This window comes from Podarcis muralis, chromosome 13 (genome assembly GCF_964188315.1).
Source record: "Podarcis muralis chromosome 13, rPodMur119.hap1.1, whole genome shotgun sequence".
Lineage (NCBI taxonomy): Eukaryota > Metazoa > Chordata > Lepidosauria > Squamata > Lacertidae > Podarcis > Podarcis muralis.
This window is the reverse complement of record NC_135667.1, coordinates 6,762,198-6,779,746: the sequence shown is the minus strand read 5'-3', so window position 1 is coordinate 6,779,746 and position 17,549 is coordinate 6,762,198. Positions and strand designations below refer to the sequence as shown.

The window sequence follows — 17,549 nt, the reverse complement described above, 5'->3', positions numbered from 1 at the left end:
AGATGGACGCCCTCTCATTCTGGTAACAAGACACCAACTACCACTCTCAATGAACCACCCCAGATGCAGGGGGAAGAGGAGGAGATTCCAGTGCCATTTTCACCCCAACCTACTCCCAACGCGCACAATGGAAGCCTTGGGGACAGGACAGGGGGAAGGAAAGGCTATGCTAGTGGGAAGAAGAAGAAAAAGTTGGGAGAAGAGAAAGATGACGCCTGGGAAAATGATGCCTGGGAACTTCCACGCAAAATGGCAGAAGTGGGGATTAGGGTCAGAACAGCATGTGGAGACCTAGCAATACTTTTGGAGAGAAGCGAAGCAGATATGGGTTTGGAAAGATCCCATAGTAAGTGGCGAACCTGTAACATGGCTTAATGATAAGGCCCTATCCCCAACCTCCTTGAACGTAACTTACCTCTCCTTCCCACCTCTCACTCACCTGGCGCAAAGGGAGCCATGCTTCCAAGAGAAGATGGCACTGTGGCGGGAGGCATGGAGGCACCCAGCCTGGTCGGGGATGGCGTCCCTTTGTCCGGCACGAGCTCATAGCACTTGCTCTCGCTCTTGAGCTGGGCTTTGATGGCCTCCTTGAGTCGGGCGAGGTGCCCGCGGGAGAAGAGGTGCCCACGGCAGGACACGTAGAAATCGTACTTGACTTCACAGTAGGGGCACTCGGCCTGCGATGGAGTGCTGGGATGCCCCTCCTCGCCACCGCTGGCAGCCTTGGCCTTCTTCTCCTTGGCCCTGGCGTTCTGGAACCACACTTGGATCACCCGCTTGGGCAGCCCGATTTCCTCGCCCAGCACCTCGCACTCTTGCATGGTGGGCGTCCGGTAGGCCTCGTAGCAAACCTTCATGATCTTCAGCTGCAGGCTGGACATCTGCGTGCGATACCGGCGCTGGCCCAAAGCGTCGTGCAGGCCTCCAAAGCCGCCGTCCGCCCCTCGGCTCCGCCGGCTGCCGGAGAAATCCAGATCGGCCAGCGACGAGGAGGAGGAGGAAGACGAGTCGCTCATCTCCCCTCCCGACAGGCTCCGGTCTTCGTTCTCTTTTGGCAATTCTTCTTCGGCTGCTTCTTCCTGCGCTTGTGGCTCCGCAGGAATCTCTGGCTTTGCTGGAGGTAGCTGTAAGCTCACCGCAGAGAGGCTGGGCGCGAAGGCCGCTCCGTAGTGGATGGTCGGGTCTCGCGGCAGAGGGCTGAACTTTGGGAAGGCGGAGGGGAGCACCGGCGAGGGCTTGCCGGTTGCGTTGGCTGTGCTGGCGTTGCACCGAAACTGACCCTTCCTCTCGCGGGCTCTCGTGTTCTGGAACCACACTTGAACCACCCTCTTCTTGAGCCCAACCTCTTCGGAGATGCAGTCGAGCATCTTGCGGGTCGGGTTGGAGTCCTGCATGTACCAGCGGTACAGGATCTCCAGCTGCTCCGGCAAAATGGTGGTGCGCAGGCGCTTGTCCCGGGGGGGCTCGCTGTCCCCTCCCGCCACGCTGGCGCACTCGCTGCCGGTGGGCGACAAGCTCCCATCCTCGTGCTTCCGCTTCTGCGCCCGGGAGGGATCTGGGCGGTCGCCAAACACCAGCGGGGCCAAATCCAGGGGAGGCTGGGGGGCAACCGGGGCTGGCGGAGGGCCGGTTGCTGGCATGTGAGAAACACGGTGGATATTGAGGAGGTCGGCGCTTGAGAATTTGGCTGTGCAGTGGTCACAGGGATGGGTGCTTGCACTTTCAGGAAGGGCTGTGGGTTGCTCCTCCTCCTGAGGTTTGTCCCCAGTGCCTTCAACCTTAGCTTCTCCGTCAGCCCCTGAAGGCTCCGGCGGCTGCTGTTGCTGCGGCTGCTGCTGCTCTTCTTCGTCCTCCTCCTCCTGCTCCTCTTCCTCGGGGCCCTCGTTCTCCTCCTCGGCCCCCTCTCCCTCCGCATCCACCGGCTGGTCGTTGTAGCACTTTTTAAGGTGTCGCATGAGCTCAAAGATACAGCGGAAGGACGCCCGGCATTTCTTGCAGGAGGGCTGCACCGCAGCACCTCCACCCCCCACGCTGGCCTCGCTCCCGCCACATTTCCGCGCTTTCTGACGGGCGTTTTGGAACCAAACCACGATGACTCTGTTGGGCAAACCCAGCATTGCAGACAGCCGCTCCACCTCACCGTCTTTGGGGTAGGCGCTGCACTCAAAGAAAGACTGCAGGGCTTGAGACTGGAACTCTGTGAACTTGGTGCGGGAGAAGCGCCGGGTGGATGGGAAGCCCCCGCGAAGAGGCTCGGGAACCCCGGGCCCACCGCCGCCTTCCTCTTCCTCCCCCCGGAACCACAAGGATTTCAAGCGCTCGGGAGGCACGTGGGGGGTCTCGCTCTCTAGCGGCGGCACCACCACTGGCATGGGCTGCATTAAAAACGGAGGGCAGAGCGGGGGGATCTCCAGGGGCAGGGCGGCCGGCACAGTCACTGTGGTGGTGTCTGTGGCAGCGGCAGTGGTTGGAGCAGTCGTCGTGGCAGTGGCCGTCTCGATGGGCAGTGCCGGCGGCGGAGGGGGATACATGCTGTCATAGCTCTTCCGGAACTGGGCGGCGTAGCGGTTGAGCGCCTCAAAGGGCAGGAACCGCCGGTGCACATGCTCCTCGTGCGTCTTCAGGATGAGCATGTTGGAGAACTGCTTCCCGCATGCGCCGCACAAGAGCTTGCCCGCCGGCGGGCGCGGAGGTGCGGCTGGGGCAGGGGCGGCAGGCTGTTTCCCCTCGTTGTACTGGATCACCAGCTCAAACCCAAAGTTCTCCAGGAGGGCTTTGGCAGCCGTGCGGGATGCCTCGCTCCCTTGCTGGCCCCCCTCGGCCTCCTCAGCTTCGGCCTCTTCTGGCGCCTCCGGTTTGGAGCCGGCAGCGGCGGCTGGCGGCTGCTCTTCCTTGGCTGGCAGAGGTGGCAGCAGCACGGGTGGCGTGGCCGGGAGGGTCAGTGCCGGGGTGGCCAAAGCCAGCTTGGGAGCTACCTTGAGGTCGTGCAGGTAGAAGGGGAGCAGCAGCTGCTGTTGCTGCTGCTGGAGTTTCAGGAGCGACTCTGGAACTAGTGGGAAGGGCGGCAGCAGCGGCGGAGTGAACAACGGTGCAGGGAAGCGCTGCAGCTCTGCTGCGGACGGCGCCAGGAACGGGAGCGTGGGCACCTGCACGCAGCCTGTCTCCAGGAGCTTGGGGGCTTCCGCTTCCAGCGGCGCTTCACACGGGGGATCCGGCTCGGCGGCCGGCAGCTCCGCTTTGCCGGCGGCTTCCATCTTGGCGACGCGGGAGCGGGTCTGGTGCAGGACAGAGCGCATGTGGATCTCCAGCGTGGAGCTCTGGTTGTAGGAGACCCGGCAGGTGGTGCACTTGTAGGGCTTGTCCGAGGAGGGCTGGAGAACGCCGGCGGCGCCGGGCTCACCCCGGGACGGCGCGGAAGGGTCGGCCGAGGCCTTCTTCATCTTGTGCAGGTGGGAGACAGAGTTGTAGTGCACCAAGAGGATGTTTTTCTGCGTGAAGGACTCCTTGCACACTGTGCACTTGTAGGGCCGGGCCGGGTCGAGGAACTTATCCAAGGCGAAATTGGTCGCCTTGCGGTAGGACAGCGGGTGCCGGGGGTCTTGGCTGGGCAGGGCGAGCGGAGAGGCCTCTGGAGCCTCGGCTGAAGCCGGTGGCGGTGGCGGCGGCGGCTCCTCCAACGGGGCGTTCAGATGGGGAGCATCTTCGTCTTCAAACTCCAGAGGAGCAACTGGAGGAGGAGGTGGTGGCGGCGGTGGCGGTGGAGGAGGAGGTGGAGAAGAGGTTGGGAGTGGCTTTTCTGGGGGGTCAGCAGGTGGAGCAGGGGAGGCTGGAGGAGGAGGAGTTTCAGGGCCAAGCACAGGAGCCGGAGAGGATTTCTCCCCTGTGAGTGGTGCTGATGTAGGAGAGAGAAAGAAAAAGGAGAGAGAGAAACTACCATCAGTTTTCTCCGCAGCCTGTTTTGTCGCTCCTTAGCCAGGATGTAACAGGGACGCAGGTGGTGTTGTGAGTTAAACCACAGAGCCTAGGACTTGCCAATCAGAAGGTCAGCAGTTTGAATCCCCGTGACGGGGTGAGCTCCCGTTGCTCAGTCCCAGCTCCTGCCAACCTAGCAGTTCGAAAGCACATCAAAGTGCAAGTAGATAAATAGGTACTGCTCCGGTGGGAAAGTAAACGGCGTTTCCGTGCGCTGCTCTGGTTCGCCAAAAGGGGCTTAGTCATGCTGGCCACATGACCCGGAAGCTGTACGCCGGCTCCCTTGGCCAATAAAGCGAGATGAGCGCCGCAACCCCAGAGTCGGTCACAACTGGACCTAATGGTCAGGGGTCCCTTTACTAGCCAGGATGTATTTGTGTGTGTGAATGGAGGTTCTAGGTGCAGAAGCATAGCTTGCCACAGTCGATCGCAAATAGTACAGCAACTAGCACGAGACTCTTAATTTCCGGGTCTTGGGTTCGAGCCCCATGTTGGGCAAAAGACTCCTGCATTGCAGAGAGTTGGACTAGGTGATCATTGTGGTCCCTTTCCTCATCCTCCCCCCGGAACCACAGGCATCTCCAGGGGCAGGGAGGCTGGCACCACAGTCACTCTGGCCCTGTCTGTGGAAGAGACCCAACTCTACAATCCCTCGATTCTATGGTGCTTGGCCTGTCTTTCCCAACCCCACAATTCTAGGTGTTTGCTAAAGGGTTTGTCCAAAAACAGCTGGGAATCCCCAGGGGCACCTGCTAAGAGCAGGTGTGTTTCCTGGCAAAATGCAGGCCTCACTGCCTGGGGGGGAATTCTGAGTCTTTTTATCCATGACGCTTTCCATACCTTGATGCTTCCTGCCTCATCTGTAAATGTAGATCTGTGTACATTAGCTGCTTGAATTTTTGTAGGGTGTGCGTGCGTTCAAATGGAGCAGGACAAGTACTGCCTTGACCTCATTCCCAATTTCTGATACCTAGGAGGGCTGAATAATTGGGGAGTTTACAGCCCCTGCCCTGTGTTACTTAATATGCTTTGCTTCTGTCAGTGCACCATTGGATTGCGTTTGTACTGCTTCGTTTGTGGCATCCTAAGAAGCCTTATGAGTTTCCCAAGAAGCAGGTTTCTAGTCCTCATGCCCTCCAGACAGAGAAGCTTCAGAATAGGCACGGCAAAGCCGTTGATTAGTCCTGCCAGTAGCTGCTTCTTCCTGCTTAATTTTTTGGGGAGGTTAGGGTCTAGCAGGCTGCCACAAAATCCCTGGCATCTTGATGCTACCCTTAGCGGGTGAAAGCTGAAAGCCCCTCTCTTTGCAGTCCACACACTACTTACCAGCAAGAGGGCTTTCAGGTTCGTTCCCAGCCCCCTGCTCTGAGCTGGGCGTCCCGCCGGGCTTTAGTGGGTCAGGAGGGAGGTTGAGGCCGGGGATAACTTTGGTGGCAAAGGTCATTTCCACAGTAGAGGCCTGGAGAGAAGGGCAAGAAGAAGAAAAGGCAGAATTATATGAGCCAAAGGCGGGCTGGGGAAGGGAGGACCCAGTTATTAGTGATCATTTGGAGCAGGGATGCAGAACTGGGGGCCACAGGTTTCCCCACTCCCCAATTTATAAAGTATTTACAAAATGCTGCTGCGGCCATTTTACGAATGGTGGAAACAGGCTAAAGCTCACCAGACGGTGGAGCCACAAACACCTCCCTCCTAATGACACCCCCACTTGGCTCTCTGGATGAATCATAGAATCATAGAATCATAGAGTTGGAAGAGACCACAAGGGCCATCGAGTCCAACCCCCTGCCAAGCAGGAAACACCATCAGAGCACTCCTGACATATGGTTGTCAAGCCTCTGCTTAAAGACCTCCAAAGAAGGAGACTCCATGATGATGATGATCATGATTAGAATTTATATGCAGTGGTACCTCGGGTTAAGTACTTAATTTGTTCTGGAGGTCCTTTCTTAACCTGAAACTGTTCTTAACCTGAAGCACCACTTTAGCTAATGGGGCCTCCTGCTGCCGCCGCACCGCCGGAGCACGATTTCTGTTCTCATTCTGAAGCAAAGTTCTTAACCCGAGGTACTATTTTTGGGTTAGCGGAGTCTGTAACCTGAAGTGTATGTAACCCGAGGTACCACTCTACCACCCTATACCCGGAGGTCTCAGGTTGGCTCACAGAACAAAATCAAAATATAAAACCTCAAGATATATACAGTGGCACCTTGATTCTCAAACGCATTGGTACTCAAATGCCTTGGTTCCCAAACTCTGAAAACCCGGAAGTGTTTCGGTTTTCAAATGTTTTTCGGAAGCCAAACGTCCAATGCGGCTGTCTGCTGTTGTTGCCGGGGTGCCTGCACTAATCAGAAGCCGCGCCTTAGTTTTTGAACATTTCAGAAGTCAAACGGACTTCGAGAACGGATTACGTTTGGCACTTTTGTTTTTGCTATTTATTTTGTGGTTTTTCTTTTTTGAGGCTTTTTCAGTTAATTTGTTTTTGTGACAGTTCAGCTACTGATGGATTGATTGTGTGACTGCGGAAATGGATAAAAGCCCCCCATCCAAACAATGACTATCATCAGTGGAGGTAAGAAAAAAAAGTATTTTTTATCATCTACAATACTGTCTTATTTATTTTATAGTTCAGTACATTGATTATTGCTTTCATTTTATGGCTCAGTGGTCTCGTTAGATAGTAAAATTCATGTTAAATGGCTGTTTCAGGGGTTGTTTTTAAAAGTATGGAACGGATTAATCCGTTTTGTATTACTTTCTTTGAGAAAGTGTGCCTTGGTGTGGAATGCTTTGGTTTTGGAACAGGCTCCCAGAACGGATTAAGTTTGAGAACCAAGGTACCACTGTAATCAAAATAAAAACAAGAACCCAATAACCCCCTGTTGTCCTCACCACTGGGTCCCCACATCTTCCCAAGCCCCTTTTGTCAAGCAGTCCCCATCTCTTTGACAGCAGCGTGACGGGCACACACTCAACAGGTGAAGCTTTCCAGAGAAGGAAAAGCTTCACCTGCTGAATTACCTGCAAAGGGTTAGTGGCACATGAAAAAGCATTTTCTGCGATTGTATCCCCTCCACCCTTAATATGCTTCCAACATTAAGCGGGGCAGGGAAGAGGGGCAGGGAGAGCTACCCACTGAGCCAGCAACTCACCACCAGAAGCAGCTTCTCCACGCATTCGGGCACCACGTTGTGAATGTGGCTGAGGTGGAAGTGGAGGTTGGTGCGCCCGACCAGCTGCTCCTGGCAGAGCGGGCATCGGAATTTGGGCTGCACGGCATGCTGGGAGACGGTGTGAGCCCGGACGGCTTCGGCTGATTGGTCGGTGTAGTTGCAGTAGGGGCAGCAGAACACCTGCTTGGCCAGAAGAAGGTGAAGGGGGGTGGAGAGAGAGATGGAGGTCCGAGAAAAGAAAACGTTAGCTCCAGGAAGCAGGAGGCTGTCTCTTCCTGGCACCTGGGGGGAAAGGGGGATTTGCATATATATCTTATTGAGGATTTGAGGGAGGAGGCGTGTCGGTGGAGGCAGAACGAAAGAAAACAAAAAGTTTTTAATAGGGAAATCGCAAAGGGCGATTAGTAATAATTAAAAAGATGGAGCTGACACATGCTTGCTCCCACCTGCTCATCTTGGTTCTGGGCCATCTTCGGAATAAAATAAATAAACTCTCTCCCCTCCCCACCCCACCCCAAAATATTGCCTTTTCTTACACGCAAACAAGCTAGTTCCCCAAGCGGCAGACCGGGGAATGCGTGTGGCTTAAAGGCCTTAGGCTGAAGGATCAAAGAGAGACATGAAAGTGTCTGTGTCAGGATTTCACCTAAGGGCTGATTGGTATCTGCAGAAAGGACAAGGCGGGTCAAGGGTTGAGCCGAGCGAAAATGAGATGTTCTGTTCCTTTCCTGGACCGCCAGGTCCGCGCCCGTGTGCTCAGTGGGGGGCAGCTGTAAAACGGGCATAATAAACCCAACGCTAGTTAACATCGAAGGGCTTGTTGCAAGGACCGATCTGATCACGTCTGCACAGCCTTGCCAGCGTTTTCATCTTGAGAATCCCGGGCCTTTCTGGGCTGGGCAAGGGTGGCGTCAGAGCAGACAGAGAAGTGGGTTTTCCAAGCCCCTGGATGCATGGCAATGCAATGTTAATAAGGATGGGACCAGTATAAGCAGACAATCCCATTCAAGAAACAGGCTTTGAAGATGCAGTGGTACGGTTAACATTGTGTATTTCACAGCTGGTCATGCCCAATTTGTTTCATCAGGGTGGATCTCTCACACACCACACACACACACACACACACACACACACACACACACACACACACACGCTAGGCAGAGATGCTTAATTTCTGTTTTTAATTCAACCATTTGGCCCCCCACCAGGAACAAGCAAGCAAGCAAGAAAAAAAAATCTAATCTGCCAAGTGAAATTTCGCTGGGATGTTTGAGGCTGCCGCCATTGAATCGTGTAGAGAGAGGGTTAAAATGGAGGAGACAGGGGCTTCAGAGACACTGTGTGATTCCCCCACCTCTGCCCCCCCCCGCAAAGCCCCCCAATAAGCGCCACTCACTGTAATGTCTCCCACACCTCCAGCTTTCGTTTCAGTCTCTTCAGAACCTGCAGGAAGGAAAGAAGGGGGGGGGACGTTATGGTGTTTTCCTGCAGACACTTTCAAAATGGCGGTTAAAAGCTCCAAGGGGCTTTGAGGCCTGATGGAGGGATGTGGTGAGAGAGGGGCTCTTGGGGGTGGTACCAGGCAAGGACCCCACCCACCCACTGCAGTGGGGACAGCTGAATTGGGGGGGGCATTGAATCAGACACCCTTAAAAGGATGCCTTAGCGGGGCCCCCCCCTCAATGTAACCATCCCTATTCCTTGCAAGCGCAAGATATTTGAAATGCTGATTTTTTTTAAAAATCGCCATAACCCGCCCTGGGACCAGCTGGAGAAGGGCAGGTAATAAATTTAATAAGGATAATAAAAACAGGCAGCCTCACGGAAGCAAGGAGCGAGACTTGCTGGGACTCGCCCACAAATACCCCTGGTATTATTCCTTTTGCAGAAGCCGCGGTGGCAAAATGGGTCTCTGCACTTAGACAAAACCGAGGGAAGGCATAGCAGGGTCTTTTCCTCATATTCCTGGTACTACAGCCCCCCTGCTTGGGGATCGCTGTACCTTTCAACAGGACACCGCCTCCTTGAGCGAGGGTGGCGCTGGGGGAATCAAGAGGGGCACAAACATTTGGGGTGTTTGGCACCCCTGAATGGGAGGAGTCTTTCGCGTGGGCTGCCGCCACGAGGGAGGGGTTGGGGGCGTGGCCAGCAATGTAGGCGTGGCTTCAAGGCGGAGCAACCTCGCCAGTGGGCGTGGCTTTGCACAAGAGGGGAGGAGTCACTCACCAGCCGCCTGGGCTTTACTCTGCGGTTCCTTTTCGGGGGGCAAGGTCTCCAGCACTGTTTCTTTCCCTAGAGATGGGGAGAGAACCACACGTGGGTGCGGGGTGGAGGGAGAAGGGAAATGGGGGGTGGGCTTTCCAGACGCTGCTGGACTCCACCAGCCCCCAGCCAGCGTGGCCTACAGTCAGGAATGATGGGAGCTGTGGCCCAACTTCCAGAGACCTCCACCACCCAGATAGCCTGGCCGATATTCCTGCTTCTCCTCTTTCACCTGGGAGTTTGGAAGGTGGGGAACCGTGGGGTGGGGGGAGAGGGAGACGAGAGAGGAGGGAATTCCGCCGCCGACGCTGCGAGAGCCGGCGTGACGCACGATCCAGGACTTTATCCTCGTCAGAGACTAATTAAACTCTCAACCCAAGTGGGATCGTTAATATCGAACGGACTTGCCTTCCCGCCCGGCAGTAGCAACCTCACTGCCATTGGCAACTCAATTAACACTATTCAATACACCCGCCAAGATGTTAAGACCTCCATTTCTCACAAGGCAGGGTGTTCTCATCCGGCAACCCCCCCCCCCCTTTCCCGGTTTTGCACACTTTCTCTATTGCCTTGTCCTAACTGCTTCAGATCTCCCCATATGCCTTCCCCACATAAGCAGCCACCCACCCCAGACACCCGCATCCTATGCTCTCGCTTCCACTAAGGTCCCTGCTCAAAAAAATTTAAAAAATGATCCCCTTATCCAGGACTGCTTTACCCACCCAGCCAAAGCCACCCATTCCCATCTTTTGGCTTGGGGTCTGCCCTCAGGACTGGACCCCCTCACTAGCCGACCCACGACCCACACAGCTCCCCTTCCCATATTTTAAATGCGTTTTATGCAGCTGGTTCTTGTTGACACTTCTGCACACTCTCAGGTGTGCGTTAGGGGGAGGCGGAACATTTGCAGGGTCAACAATGTTTTGAAAGATAAATTTGAAGCTGGGAACGAGGCCAACTCGCATCACGTGGGGGGGGGGGTGTGCCCGCCCTGGGCACCTGACGGGAGGTGGATGAGGGCAGCTACTAGCTAGGAGAAGGGGAGGAAGGGAGGAAAGGCGATCTCTATCCTTCCTCCCTATTTCTTTCTCTCTTCCCTTTTTCCTCTCTTCCTCTCCCTCCCCCCCCCCCCCGCCCGGCTGCGGTCCCTACATCTCTCTTTCTCATTTCTCTTCTCCTTCATTCTTCCTGCGGGTTGCTAGGCAACCACCCCAGTATCTGTCATAATCCATTATGAAGCTGGGGGGGGGGAGGGGGAGGGAGAGAAGGAGAGGGAGGTTGGCGGCGGTGGAAGAAGAGGAGGAGGATGGAGCGTTCAGCAGCTTCTCGCTTGAATATCTGCGGACACAGGCATGCATTAAACACAGAGCAAAAGGGGAAGACGTGGCGAAGCAAAGGGGGTGTGAAAGAGAGAAGGGGGGGGAGAAGGCGGGCAGACAATGGAGGAATGAAAGAGTATTCGGTATCCGACCTTCAGTTCTCCCCCCCCCCCAAAAAAAAATAAACAACTCCCACAGCCTTGCCACTTCGAACATTTGCAAGAATTGCTGGTTCTTCTCCTCTCTCCAACTGTCAACCCTCAAAATTTCAGCCCCTACTACTATTGCTGTTATTCCCCACCGTCCACCGTCATGCCCTTCATTCAGTGCAAACCTTCTGCGGGTTTGCCACCCTCTCCGGCGGCACGGGGTGCCCGCCATGGCCAACCCGCAGGGCCGTTACCAGCGGGGTTGGCGGGAGCAAAGCAGATGTATCTCTCGAGGCCCGGGGTGCCTTCTCCGTTCTGGAGGAGCTGCAGGCGCCACTGGCCATGGGAGTCGCGGTGTTGGGGAGAGCGCAGGTGCTGGATCATGGCCAGGCGGTTCGGCGCGTCCGTGTTGCAAAGGAGGCAGCGGAACGGGGCAGGTTCGGGGCCCGGCGGCGCTGCCGATGTGGCCTCCATTTCCAGGAGGAACTAGTGGGAGAGAAGGAAAGAATTGCAGATAGCAAGGACATGGGGTCCGGTCAACGTCCCAGGTGGCTCCCTCTGAGAAGTGGATCCCACCTGCCCCTTCTCATGCCTACCTTTTTCCTCTTATGGCATACCTCCAAGCCCCTTGCATTCCTGTGGCTCCACCCCTTTCTGCTTGGCTCCACCCACTTCCTGTTAGGAACGCCCTGAAAAGCACAGCTTGGCTCCGCCCCCGTTTTGGCGGGAGTTGGAGGAAGGCCGCTCCCCGTGTCATCCACAAGCCCCACCCACTCCCCTCAGACCCCGGCACCTTGTAGCCTTGCAGCGCCTCCTGGTGGCCGGCTCCCGCCACATGCAGCCTCATTTTCTCCTTGCTGTTGGTCTCGTATTCGCAGAGATTGCAGTGCAGGTGGAGGGGCGGGCCGAGCGGAAGCTCCGCCCCCATGTGGGCCCCGAGGCTGCCCCCTTCGCGCAGGTGGGCCGCCAGCTGGTACTTGAGGGCATGCTTGTCGGTCTTGAGGTGCAGCTGGAAGTTGGCCTTCAGCTGGGTGCCGTAGGCGCAGAGCCGGCAGCGGTGCAAGTCGCCCGACACCTCCTTCCACTCGGCCTCGGGCAGCGAGCGGGGGGCCGACGCGTGCCTCAGGAGCGCTTCCAGGCTGTCTGTGTTGAAGGCTTGGCACACCAGGCACCCGAACAGCCTCTGGGGAGCCCCCAGGTCTGGCGCAGAGTGGGGCGGCAGCGGGGAAGGTGGGGCGGGCTCTGGAGAGAGCGATGCAGGAGCTGTGGGGAGAAGGGCAGCAGAATGACTTCCTATGGACGGAGAGGGAGACACACTTCAAAACATTATTATTATTATTATTATTATTATTATTATTAGGTAAACGGACCCCTGACCATTAGGTCCAGTCGTGGCCGACTCTGGGGTTGCGGCGCTCATCTCGCTTTATTGGCCGAGGGAGCCGGCATACAGCTTCCGGATCATGTGGCCAGCATGACTAAGCCACTTCTGGCAAACCAGAACAGTGCACGGAAACGCCGTTTACCTTCCCGCTGGAGTGGTACCTATTTATCTACTTGCACTTTGACGTGCTTTCGAAGTGCTAGGATGGCAGGAGCAGGGGCCAAGCAACGGGACCTCACCCCGTCGCAGGGATTTGAACTGCCAACCTTCTGATCAGCAAGCCCTAGGCCCTGTGGTTTAACCCACAGCGCCACCCACGTCCCATATTATTATTAATTATATAATAATTAAATTTGCATGCCGCCCTCCATCCGTAGATCTCAAGGCAGTTCGCAACACGAAAATGCAATATGAAAAACACAAACTACATAAGGGCAATATGCACAAAGCTGGGGAGGCAGCGAGTGAGAGGAGCAAAACAGAAAGGAGCGGAAAGAAAAACTGCACAGACCACAAAACAACAAAACGAGAGTTGAGACTGTGGTCACATTCACACAGCACATTTAAAGCTCTTTGATACCCCTTCAAACAGTCACAGCTGCCCCAACGTGCCCTTGGAGGTGTAGCTCTGCGGAAGGAATAAGGGGTCTCTTAACAGCTCTCGGGATGCAGGTGGCGCTGTGGGTAAAAGCCTCAGCGCCTAGGGCTTGCCGATTGAAAGGTCGGCGGTTCGAATCCCCGCGGCGGGGTGCGCTCCCGTTGCTTGGTCCCAGCGCCTGCCAACCTAGCAGTTCGAAAGCACCTCCGGGTGCAAGTAGATAAATAGGGACCGCTTTCTAGCGGGAAGGTAAACGGCGTTTCCGTGTGCGGCTCTGGCTTGCCAGAGCAGCGATGTCACGCTGGCCACGTGACCCGGAAGTGTCTTCGGACAGCGCTGGCCCCTGGCCCTTAGAGTGAGATGGGCGCACAACCCCAGAGTCTGGCAAGACTGGCCCGTACGGGCAGGGGTACCTTTACCTTTACCTTTTAACAGCTCTCAGAACCCTTAACAAACTACAGCTCCCAGGATTCTTTGTGGGAAGCCGTGACTGTTCACAGGGCTTTAAATGTATTGTGGGAATGTGGTCCATAAGGGAAGCGAGAGAACGAACGACACAAGAGGCCTGTTCATTATTAATTGAGGCTCGCACCCAGCCTTTAGATCCCACGTGGACAGAAGCAGCAGTGGCCATGATTGGGGAGGGGAGGCGACCATCGCTTACCTGAGCCCAAGGCAGCCATCTTCCTGCCGGCGGCAGCGTTGAAGTGTGGGAAGCCTCCGTTGAGCAAGATCTGGCTTTGCTCCATGGGCTTGTCCCCCCGCAGGGCTGAGCTGCCCGCGGCGTGAGCGTGGTGGGGGTGTGCATGGTGCGAGTGGCCCAGGGCCTGGGCGCCATAGAACTGGAAGAGCTCCGGCTGCCCCTTGCCCCCTGGCGCGGCTTGGGCCTGCCCCAGGAGCCCGGGCAGTGCCAGGGGCAGCCCCTGGTGGAGAAGGAGCATGTTCTGCATGTGCTTCTCGGAGGTCATGTGGATGCGCAAGTTGCGGGAGATGTTGGTTTCGTAGCTGCACACTTTGCACTGCCAGGAGGATTTGCCTTTCGACTCCTTCTCCTCGGGCGACGACGGGGTGGGCGCCACCGGGGCCGCCACCGAGGGGGCCCCGCCGCCTCCCCCCGTGGCCTGGTAGCCCTGCAGGTTGGCCAGGTGTTTGTCGGACTGCATGTGGATGCTGAGGTTACCCTTGGTGGTGGTGGAGTAGTTGCAGGCCTCGCAGCGGTAGGGCTTGTAGCCGCAGTTGTAGCTCTCGCCCCGGGCCAGGCGAGGGTGCGGCCCGCCGGTGCTGCAGTAAGCGCAGTGGCTGTTGTTCTCGGGGTGCTTCTCCTTCATATGGACGTCTAAAGTCTGCTGATACTTGTAATGCCAGTTGCACTTGGGGCATTTGAGGGTCTTGCAGGAGTTGCGCGAGTGGAGCAAGGACATGTGGCCGGACAAAGTCAACCCCGAGTAGGCCATGGCGGTGAAGTCTTCCCCAAAGGAAAGCGAGTGCCCTCCGTTGTGGCTGTTGCTGCTGCTACCGCTCAGCCCGTTGTTGACCTCAAACGTGGCGCTCACCATCTCGCTGGCCATCCCAACACTGATGGTTCCAGCGTCGTGGGTCAACCCAACCCGACCGGTGTCCGGGTTGGCGTTGGCTGGGCTGTCGTTGTTCACTTTGGTGCCCAGCCCGGAGCTATTCGTCCCACCGGCTGACTCGGCGCGAGCGGTGTCTCTGGCCAATTCTGCACTGGAGGCTTCGTTGGCCAACCCAACGGCTTCGTTGGCCAACTCTGCATTGGCATCTTCCTTGGGCAACCCTACGTCAGCTGCAGCGTCGTTGCTGTTGGCCTTCTTCAGCGGCGTCTCTGAGAGGGGGGTGTTGGCACGCGTGGGTGAGCTTTGGCCGTGTGAGCTTTGGTCTGGGAGAATCCTCCCTTCCTCTTTCTGATTTTCGGCCGCCACTGCTGCTGCCTCCTCCTCCTCTTCCTCCTTTTCCTCTTCTGGTTTCTCCTCCGCGCCTCTCTTTGCCCAGGGCTCGCCGCCGACCCTTGACTCTTTGGCATCTGGTGGCTCGCATGGTTTTCCTGGGCTCCCCTTCTTCTTCTTTTTCTTCTTCTCTTCCTCCTCCTCCTCCTCCGTTACATTCACCCATCTGCTACACATTCGGACATTGAGGTCTGCCTTGGTGGTGGGCTTATTTGGTTCAAGGAAGCCAAGCGCGGTGCCTTGGAACACGGCAGAAGCCCCTCCAGACAGGGCCTGGCATTCGTCGGGGCTCAGCTGCGCCCCGTGGGCTACGCGGGCGTGAGCCGCCAAGGGGCGCCCCCGGCAGAAGGAGAGGCGGCAGATCAGGCAAAGCCAGATGGGTGGGGACGGCAGCTCCCCTTCTCGGCCAAGGTCGACTTCCCCTTTGAGGTTCTCCTCGTCCTCCGCCAGGGCGGCGGCAGGGGCATCTTTGGGTTTGGTGGGAGCGTTTTTGGCAGACATGGTTCGAGGGGGGGCCCTGGCCAGTCGGAAACTGTAGAAGGCGCCGTGAGGGGTCCACTCGCCTGGCGCTGAGGTATTCTGGGACATTTGGTCAGTAGACGTAAAGCCTTGGTTTGGGCCTCCACCGCGCTGGACGTGGAGGACGGACACCTGGGGAGATGTGGTGCTTAGGGAGCCCTTTGGTAAGAGAACGTGGCCGCCGCTGAGGAGATAGGCCGAGCCCTCGGCGGAGAAGAAGAGCGGGGCCTTGCGCCCGCCGTCCTCTTCCCCCTCTCCGCCGCCTTCTGCTTCTTGCTTCTTCCCATCTTCTCCGGGTGGCGCTGCTTGCGGGGAAGGTGGTGGGTTTGGCGTCACGAGGCCGCAGTCGGCTTGGAGGAGAGGCCCGGGCAAGATGGCGGCCGGGAGCTTCGCGGAGCCGAGCGCCGCTTGGGAACCGGAGCAGGGCCTCATGGTGTCGTTGGGAGAGGGGGCATCAGAGGAGGAAGAGGAGGAAGGGTCCGAGAGGGGGGGTTCTTTGGTGGCTGGAGAGGCAGGAGAGTCCTGAGCGGGCCGAGGCGCGGCCCTGTCATCCTGCCCGTCGGCCGGTGGGGCAGCAGCGGAGCAGGAGGAGGAGGAGGCAGAGTTAGAGGGGGCGTCCATGGCGGTGCGGGCGCGAGGGGTGCGGAGGGGTCATCTCAGCACGGGAGCCGAGACCCTGAAGGGGAAACAGAAAGAAAGGCAGCCAGGTGTGAAATCTTGTTTCTCGTTCTGAATCCCCCCTGTGTTGGACTGTTTGGTGTGCAAAGCAGCTGGAGGCCACATTTATGCCACACATTTAAACACAGTATCATAACCACACACAGCTTCTCTCAAAGAACCCTGGGAGCTGTAGTTTAAGGGTGCCCCAAGAGCTACAGTTCCCAGAGTTCCTTGTGAAGAAGGATTCACAGTTGAACCGCTCTGAAAATTGTAGCTCTGCAACCTTAACGGACTACAGCTCCCAGAATTCTTTGGGGGAAGCCATGGCTGCCTAAATGATACTGCTTTAAATATATGGTGTGGAAGGTTGCTTCATCTAAGTGACTTTAGCATAATTGAGTAGGAACATACGAAGCTTCCTTATACAGTCGTACCTTAGAAGTTGAACGGAATCCGTTCCAGAAGTCCGTTCGACTTCCAAAACAATTGAAAACCAAAGCGTGGCTTTGGATTGGCTGCAGGAAGGTCCTGCAGCAATTCGGAAGCTGCGGAAGCCCTGTCGGATGTTCGGCTTCCAAAAGAACGTTCGAAAACTGGAACACTCACTTCCAGGTTTCAATTGTTTGGGAGCTGATTTATTCAGTAGCCAAGGCGTTCGAGATCCAAGGTACAACTGTACAGAGTCAGACCAGTGATCTGTTTAGCTCTGTGTTGTCTGCACTGGCCGGCTGTTGCTCTCCAGGATTTCAGGCAGGGTTCTTTCCTAGCTCTACGTGGATCTTTCTCCATGCCATCCAGATACTCTACCACGGAGCTGCATCCCTTTCCTAGACAAGCCTTGCTTGCACCCGCCACCAACCTCTTCCTCATCTCCATCCTATCCCGCTTCTGGATGGGCAAAGTGATTGTGCAAACACTTGAAACAGCTTCCACCACTCTTGCCCCCAAATTATACTCTGGAGGAGCATTCTCATATCCTGCTCTCTCACTGATGACTGTAATATCATGGGATGTCTTGGGGTCCCTACCAATTCAACTCTACGGGAGGGGACCTCAGCTCGGCGGTGGAGCGCATGCTATGCTTGCAGAAGGTCCAGGTTCAATTCCAGGGCCCCTCAAGTTTGGAAGTACCAGCAGAGGACAAGAAATACTCCTTTTGTGGAGAGCCGTTGCAGGCCAGGGATAGGCTTATTGAGATATAAGGTAGTTCTTATACTCCTAGCTCAGGGATATAGTCCCTTCTTTTATGTGCAAAAGGTCCCAGCTTCGAGAATGGGAACTTATTCAAGCTGCATGTTGTCTAGCTATGCCCATTCTCGTGTTAAATCAGCTCCCAATATGGGGAGAGGAGATCTGGTTATGGCAGGGTGGAGGTGGGTGGGTCAGGGACTCCTGGAAGGGCAATTGCAAACAGCCCGGCTACTGGAAAGGGGGGAAAGGCAAAAGGCTCCTCTTCTCGATCTGGGCTGGGGAAGGATTTGCAATGCAAATTAATAGCTTAGCATGCCAGCAGCTGATAAAAGTGGGGGAGGAGGCAAGGAAAAAC

General features: G+C 56.5%; 1 protein-coding gene and 1 long non-coding RNA gene across 6 annotated transcripts in view; one reads left to right on the top strand and one right to left on the bottom strand.

The window, feature by feature from the left end:
- Positions 1 to 17,549, bottom strand: part of ZFHX2 (zinc finger homeobox 2) — a 34,178-nt gene that overhangs the window by 3,766 nt on the left and 12,863 nt on the right. For 2 of the 5 annotated variants that reach the window (XM_028701635.2, XM_028701636.2), the window contains exons 2-9: positions 13,525 to 16,019; positions 11,672 to 12,171; positions 11,064 to 11,364; positions 9,375 to 9,440; positions 8,545 to 8,591; positions 7,128 to 7,328; positions 5,299 to 5,431; positions 440 to 3,892 (exon numbers count right to left, since the gene is read on the bottom strand). In XM_028701635.2, coding sequence (XP_028557468.2) covers positions 440 to 3,892; positions 5,299 to 5,431; positions 7,128 to 7,328; positions 8,545 to 8,591; positions 9,375 to 9,440; positions 11,064 to 11,364; positions 11,672 to 12,171; positions 13,525 to 15,964 — 7,141 coding nt within the window. In that variant the 5' untranslated portion in view covers positions 15,965 to 16,019. The remainder of the gene's footprint in view (positions 1 to 439; positions 3,893 to 5,298; positions 5,432 to 7,127; positions 7,329 to 8,544; positions 8,592 to 9,374; positions 9,441 to 11,063; positions 11,365 to 11,671; positions 12,172 to 13,524; positions 16,020 to 17,549) is intronic. The other 3 variants (XM_028701639.2, XM_028701638.2, XM_028701640.2) reach the window with 3 other exon arrangements.
- Positions 1 to 17,549, top strand: part of LOC114581479 (uncharacterized) — a 40,843-nt gene that overhangs the window by 16,214 nt on the left and 7,080 nt on the right. Inside the window, exon 2 of the long non-coding RNA XR_003703343.2 lies at positions 6,467 to 6,547. This is a non-coding gene — a long non-coding RNA (uncharacterized LOC114581479). The remainder of the gene's footprint in view (positions 1 to 6,466; positions 6,548 to 17,549) is intronic.